Source organism: Nelumbo lutea, chromosome 3, assembly GCF_056320005.1.
Source record: "Nelumbo lutea isolate HS-2025 chromosome 3, American lotus-T2T, whole genome shotgun sequence".
NCBI classification, from domain to species: domain Eukaryota; kingdom Viridiplantae; phylum Streptophyta; class Magnoliopsida; order Proteales; family Nelumbonaceae; genus Nelumbo; species Nelumbo lutea.
Window position 1 is genome coordinate 23,317,850 of NC_142686.1, and position 7,345 is coordinate 23,325,194.

General features: G+C 32.0%; 1 protein-coding gene across 1 annotated transcript; it reads left to right on the forward strand.

Annotated features, from left to right (window-relative positions):
• The first annotated feature begins 3,291 nt into the window (after positions 1 to 3,291).
• On the forward strand, positions 3,292 to 4,456 carry LOC148863617 (lysM domain-containing GPI-anchored protein LYP6-like). Its single transcript, XM_088976272.1, has 4 exons — positions 3,292 to 3,416; positions 3,536 to 3,697; positions 4,050 to 4,081; positions 4,188 to 4,456. The coding sequence occupies exons 1-4, from the start codon at positions 3,292 to 3,294 to the stop codon at positions 4,454 to 4,456; spliced, it is 588 nt and encodes a 195-aa protein (XP_088832398.1).
• Positions 4,457 to 7,345: the final 2,889 nt, after the last annotated feature.

The following is a 7,345-nucleotide window of genomic DNA, read 5'->3' on the forward strand; positions in this document are numbered from 1 at the left end:
TATGTATATCATTTTCATCATCAATAAAAATAATTATTGTTTATTACACTTTTTTTTTAATTTGATTAATAAAAATATCATAAACGTGTCTAATTTTTTCTACATTTTTCTAATTTTCTATATTTGTTTCTATTTAAAAAATTTTATTACGTAATTATGACTTCATAGGTTGATCAATTTGATTTGGATGGTTGAATTGTTTAGCCACCACTTGGATAAACAATGGTTTTGTTTTTAAGTCAGTTTTAAAACATTTAGGTTTATATTATTAAAAATATTGGCATAGATCTAATTAGTATCATTTATTAGTAAAAAATAACTTAAATATATGATTTAATAAGAGAAAATGGTAGTTAATGCCTTAAGTATAAGAGTTAATGAGAGGAGATTAAATGAGGTGGAAAGTAATAATTGAAGTTACACTTCCACCCGAGATAGACTAAATACACAAATATGAGCATTTTAGTTGTCATTAAAGCTAACATTAAAACTATAATAAAATAACTTTTATACCCTTTCTTAGACAAAAAAAAAAGTGTGTGTGTTAGGGGTGAGCAAAAAAATTGAAAAACCGAACTGACAGAAACCGAACCGAAAAATCAGTTAATTGAATTGGTCGATTCGGTGTTTATAAAAAACTGAAGGTATCGGTTCAATTTCGGTTAACCAATATAAAAAAACCGGCGGTTAACCAAACTGACCAGTATACATGTTTTTCTATATATTTTCTATATATTTATGTATATTATATATATTATAAATTAATAAATATGCATTATATATAAATATATATTTATAATATATTATATTATTTATTATTTAAAATATAATATTATATATATTTATAATATTTTTATTATATATTTATATATATTTTTATAATATATATTATAAAAACTAAAAAACTAAAAAACCAGTGAACTGAACCGATGGTTAACTGAACCGATCAATTGATTAACCAGTTGGTTTCGGTTTGGTTCTAGTTACCAGTTTTCCAAAAATTGGTACTACTGGTTCAGTTCAAAAAAAGGACCACGGTTCGGTTACCCGGTACATGAGCAGTGAGCACCCCTAGTGTGTGTGTGTGTATAGTCCACATCATCATGTATTTCCATTTTCCAAACCCCCTTTCTTGATTTCTCCATAACTCTCTCTCTCTCTCTCTTCCCTTTTCTATCCCTCTTATTATGCTAAGCCTCAAGGGGTTTAGCTTATCTTATTAAGCCACATCATCATTTCCTCTCAACAATTCAAATCTTAAGAATCTAAATATTAAATTCTTCCTAAGATTCCCCCCTCTCTCTCAAGTCATATCCTAAACTATCTCTCGCACCTAAAGTATCTCCTAGTCTATCTCACATGCCCACTAAACCATCTAATTCTAACGCTTCTTTCCCTCCCCATCTCTCTCTCTCTCTCTATTTCTCTCTCTCTCTCGGCATTCCAAATGCATGCATTTAATTTTTCATCAATGTATTGAAATAATAATATTTAACTCGAAACTTAAATGTTGAAATAAGATTTTAATATTGACAATATAAAATAAATAATACAATAAGACAAATAATAAAAGTAAAGTAATATTTTTTAATAATTAATTACAAATCTTATTATAATTGTAAATAATATTTTAATATTGACATTATAAAGTCTATCTCTTTCCATGGGACATTTTGGGTCCCACACATCACTATTTGTATTGATGCTGAAATTTATTGAACACTATAGCAAAAGGATGGGCCAAGAAAATATAAATTTTTACTTACCAATTTGAACATATCTTGATTGACCCAGTTTGGTCTACCAAATCTACTATCTAAATTTGTAGAAAATATGTCTTGAAAATAAATATTAGAAGAACTATTAATTAACATGTTTCTATTAAACTATTAATTAAAGTTTGAATAAAATATTTTTCTATTATATTTTCAAAAATATTATGTTAAAAATTGACATTATTTTTCTATAATTTATGTACAAATTTCATTGCTATATTTCTAAAAATATTTTTCTGTGAACATGAATTGTTCCTTTGTCTTATAGCCCCATAGCGACGAACTTAAGTTGTGAAAGAATTGAGTGGTAGATCAAATAGCTATGAATCAAGAAGACATGGGTTGGGTTATTTGAATACCGAAAAACCATCTAACCTACTAGCTTCAAGTGCCAGTTCATATTAAAATGGACTGATCTGGTTTGATTGGTTTAACTTGGTTATGCAATTTTGAAAATAAAAAGAGCAAATATGGGGAATTTTCACTAAAATTAATTTTATTAGTTAGAAAATATCAGAAAATTCAGAAAAACAAGGGAAGATAAAAGAAAAAAATATTACAAATTTTGTAAAAAAACAATAAAATAAGAAGATAACAAAAAATTAGAAACTTATTTTTTAATTAATTCATAAAACATTTACTAAAAATAATGGAATATATATATATATATATATATATATATATATATATGTATATATGAAAAGTAATATTTATTAAGAAAATATTGAAAATCAGAAAGTGACATAAAAATATATATAAAGAGAAATTAAAAATCTGAAACTTACTTTACATGATTAGCTTTTTAATTAAAATAAATTTAATAATTTAGTTTTATCAACTTACTCTAAAATTAGTAAAATTAATTTTATAAAAAATTAAATTTAAATAATTAATAAAAATAACATATTAACAAACAATTAAAAATTGTTAACGAACTTAGCAACAATTATTTTATTAGTTAAAAGTGATACAAATTAATAAAAACATAATTTAAATAGAATCAATGCAAATTTAATTTTTCATTTAACTTAATAAAAGAGTAACTCTCCCTCTCCCTAATCCCTTATAGATTTTTGTTTATTTTTTAAAATTTATTAGACAATACATAACCCAAGAATAATGCTAAGATAGATAGGTTTCAGCTTTTGGCTCAATTGGAAATGTCCAACAAAGCCTGTGCATTGCATTTAAGAGTAATAAAATTAATAAAATGTAATAAAACAATACAATAAAAATTAAAAGAAATAATAAAATTAACACAACTTTATCTAACAACATGTGACCCAGAAAAAAATATCTAACAACGCATAACGCAAAAATAATTTGGGTTAGACTTGGTACCATTTGGCCCAGTTGATGTTGTCATAAGTCTCCTACTACAAGTTCTTTTAGCAACTATGCACGGGCTAGACTAGAGTGGTAAGCTCTACTCATACCATAAATCCGACCCTTGACATTTTCTATGACAGCAACAACATCAAATTCCTCTTCATAAATTAATTTGCAATTTCCTTCCATGGATGCAGCCTGTTCATCAGCTAACCTGAATTGGCACAATGAAAGTTTGATAGTTCCAAACGGTAGCTATGCCCTAACTGCAAACAATTGCATCAAATGCAATTGTGGTCCAAACAATCTCGAGTAAGTCCTCAATCCTGTTACTATATATTATATATTATACTTTCTCCAACTGATTATTGTGGTCCAAACTCAAATGTTTAGTATTGGTTGATAATTAATTATATATTATACTTTCTCAGCTTAACCTGTTCCCCATCCTTTGTTGGGTCCTCTTGCTCTCATCTGCAATGCAAAGGGACAGAGTTCTATGTAGGTGACATCCATGAGGAGAAAACAACAACAGGTTGCAATGTCACTAAGTGCTTATATCGTGGCCACTTAGGCCAGAAGATTTTCAAAAGGTAGTTTTGCCACTTTCAGTGTTAGACGAGTTTACTTATGTATGTAGAGAACATTTAAAAAGTGAACTTAGTATCTCAGATAATGCTTTTTTTTTTTTTCTTTAGGATCCATTTGGAAGGAATATAAATACAAATATCTAGAGCGCAAAATCTTGTATTTTGTATGTATTTATACAGTACATTTTTTGTATTTGTACTCCTTCCAAACTGAGCCTTAGGCTCAATTTGAAAACAATACAAATACAAATATATAGAGTGCAAAACCTTATATTTTGTATTATTTTTTATGTATTTGCACTATATATATTTGTATTTAGTCTTTATTCTTTAATCTGTTTGGTTGATATTGCAGTTTAGTGAGTTCTTCTCAGATGCAATGCTCAGGTATTAAATTTCATCAATAATTCCAAATAGAGTATTTCATTCTAGTCATCAATCGTTCAGGATATATAGCTGACATTTTCTAGTTATACTAATTATAATAATGCAGGTAACCAAAGTAATTATACTTCGGCATCGCCTACAACATTTGGTTCTGTTATCCCGTTAAGAAGTTTGTCACCATCTCCCTCTCCCTCTGAGGCTCCACCACAAACTTCTGTTTTTAATGGCTCTGCTCCAGTTGTCACATTGGCTCCGACAGATCCTAGTAATGGCGGACATGGGGTTATTTCATTTTGGGGTTTATTGTGGTTTCAGATTATATTTCTTTCGGCAATTCTTTTTTATTTTCTGGAGCCTGGAACCATAACCTGCTGACTACATTGTCTTGGACTCTTGGGTTATTGATGTTTATACGGTCATCTACATAAGAAGATGCATAGCTAACTTAATTGCTGGTAAATAGACATTTGCGTTCTGGAAAGGCGGGGTGGGGGTGGGGATGACAACCCCTAAACAAGGCAGCCGAGTTTGAGAGATTATAGTATTGGGGATGCTTCATATAAAGCTGAAATTACAGGAATATTAGAGAGGTAGACGTAGACTGACGAAATGTCACAGAGGAAGCTTGTTACTGCCTTTACCTAGCAAATTGGAAGGCAAAGAATGAACCTAAACCGGGTGCCAACTGATTATCTGATTCTTTGAAGTCGAATGCAATCTTCTTTTGTCCTGTCAATTAGTTCAATGACTTGAATTAGTGGTCCACCTTTTTTTAGTAATCATGGAATATAATTCATCGATCAGACCAGAATGAACGGGAGTAGAACATTACCAACTGGGGTTAATACAAAAAATACTTAATTAATATCGGGATTAATACGAGCAATACTCTCAGCAACCTCTTTAATTACTAGACAACAACCAAAACGGCGGATAACCCATCCATCAGCCAGAACTGCAACCAGAGCTCGGTAAGAAATGAGTAATAGAGTTTTCAGACCTGTTTTGACGTGAGCCCACACAATTACGGAGCAGATTTTGCACAGTTATTGTTTTTTGAGTTGATTTTGCAGAGTTCTCAATGGGTGGCCAATCTCAAACCTAATTAAAAGGACCGCGTCAGCTAGCTTCAGAAAACACTGCCGCACATGGGACATCTCTCTGAGGGGGAGAGAGAGAGAGCTGCTAAAAAACCCTGTTGAGAGTCACGAATGAAAACACCATAACCAGCAGAATATATGTCGGCAAAACATGAGTTGGGGATATGAGGGGGCAGGAGGCAATCGGGCTCCTCCATTTCGGCAATAACGTTGTTAACTTAACATACAGTACGATTTATCACGTACGTAAGCCGAGGTACGTAAGCCGAGGGAGTTCAGCTTCAGTCAGGGCAAAGCCCGAGCAGCCTTTACTGCCTTGCATAGCCTTCCAAGACCAAGAGAAAATAAAGGTATTGCACCATAGCGAACCAGGCCCCAGATTGGATAGCTCGTGAAGTTCAGATTGCTACTTCAATTGGGAGTTTTTATCTTTTAACTTTTCTTTTTTCCTTCTCTTCTTTTTATTTGTTTTGCTGACTTCTAAGAACGCACTATCCTGTTTGTTGTAGTGTTCTCTGGTTTTATTCAAAAACTCACAGTTCTCCAGTATTTGCGTCAAGAATGGTCCAACCTTTCTTCAATCAATGAATCCTGTTCGTTTCTTTCTTGGTTTTTCCTTTATTTTGCCAATTGAATCTGTTCTAGTCCTTTTTTCCTCACCCTTATTATTATATTTACCATTTATGGTAGATAACTAAGTAGACTGCAAAATGGTATGACTTTACATTTGAAGTCCAATCCAATTAAGGTGTTTTGAATTCAACATATATTTATAATTGGATCAAGTTGGGATCCATCCCAGTCTGATCTAATATGATATGAATATGACAGTATTTATTAATGAATTAAATTAGTTTTTATGTTGTATTTACATGTTCAGGTCTAGTAGAAGCTATTTTTTTTATAGTTTTGTTCATGAGATATGATATTAAATTTATTTCTACTCATTTTATTAATTTTAATTTAATCTATTAATGATATGCAATTACCAAATCACATCTATATGAATCTGACGAATAAATTAAATTTCAATTAATTCAAACATTTTGTGGTAGAAAAATTTCAGTACAAATTTAATGGATGAAATTAATTTGGATATAGGGATGTCTAATTCAATCTCATCTAGTTTCACCCCTAGATTAGAGATCAGATTTATCATTTCATGGAAAGAGAATGATAATGATTGCTTAGCAATAGCAAGGATATTATGATATATTCATAGAAGGAATTCATAGTTCACACCCCAAACCTGAAATGCCCGGACCATCTGGTTGGCAAATTTTTGGGCCCGAACCAGGGCTTGAAATATGTAGGTTGGGCCTGGGCCCAATACTTAGTGGAGGAATTTCTGGTGTTTTTGAAGCCAAAGGCGAATTCATTGCATCAAATCTGCATCTCGTCCAATACAAGAAACCTGACAAAATCAGAAGGAGATGACCAGGTCATTGATTTTTTATGCCTGAAGGCATAGCTGGCTAGCTCGTGAGAAACCTATTACAGGAGCGAGATGTGAAAAGGAAGCTTGGCGAAGAGAACAGAGAACTCATCAGGAGCCTGCGTTCAAGAATAACAATAGCATGTAGCCTCCAAGGTTGTGTTTGAAGAAAGGAAAACTTCAGCCTGTTTAGGAGAGGAGCAACTTAGGCTTAGAGCCCTCCCAAGGATGAAAGATCCACTGTGGTCCCTAATGGTTAATCCAATACCAGAATGAGTCAGGCACCACGCCCCATCAATGTTGATTTTGATAATGTTAAAAGGAGGCCTAAGCCAATGAGGCTGCAGAGGGGAGGTGTGCCTTAAAAATCCCAGTTATATGAGCACGAATGGTGTAAATGGTTTCTCAGACGCCAGAAATACAGAAAAAAAAAAAAATAGTGTGCTTCAATGAAGCATTTCATTAATTATTTATATAGTATTTAAGCCAGGTGGCTTATGGTTACAACTGTCAAGTGGTTCAAACAATTCGGCATTTGAAGATGGTAGGGTGGGACATATGTAGTCTTATTGGAAACGTTTAGGAACTCTAGTGATCCTGGTGGGCCGAGAATGTGTTTGAGATAATGTTGGGAATTAGAAAACCATTCCTTGATCTGATTTGGCTGTAATGGTTCAGATGAACTAAATTCATTGGTTGTGCCAATGCCAATGCCATGGTCAGTTGTGG

Coding starts and splice junctions, on each gene's coding strand:
- LOC148863617 (XM_088976272.1), top strand. CDS start 3,292: ATGGATGCAGCCTGTTCATCAGCTAACCTGAATTGGCACAATGAAAGT. Junction 3,417..3,535: donor TGTGGTCCAAACAATCTCGA/GTAAGTCCTCAA, acceptor ATACTTTCTCAG/CTTAACCTGTTCCCCATCCT. Junction 3,698..4,049: donor GGCCAGAAGATTTTCAAAAG/GTAGTTTTGCCA, acceptor TTGATATTGCAG/TTTAGTGAGTTCTTCTCAGA.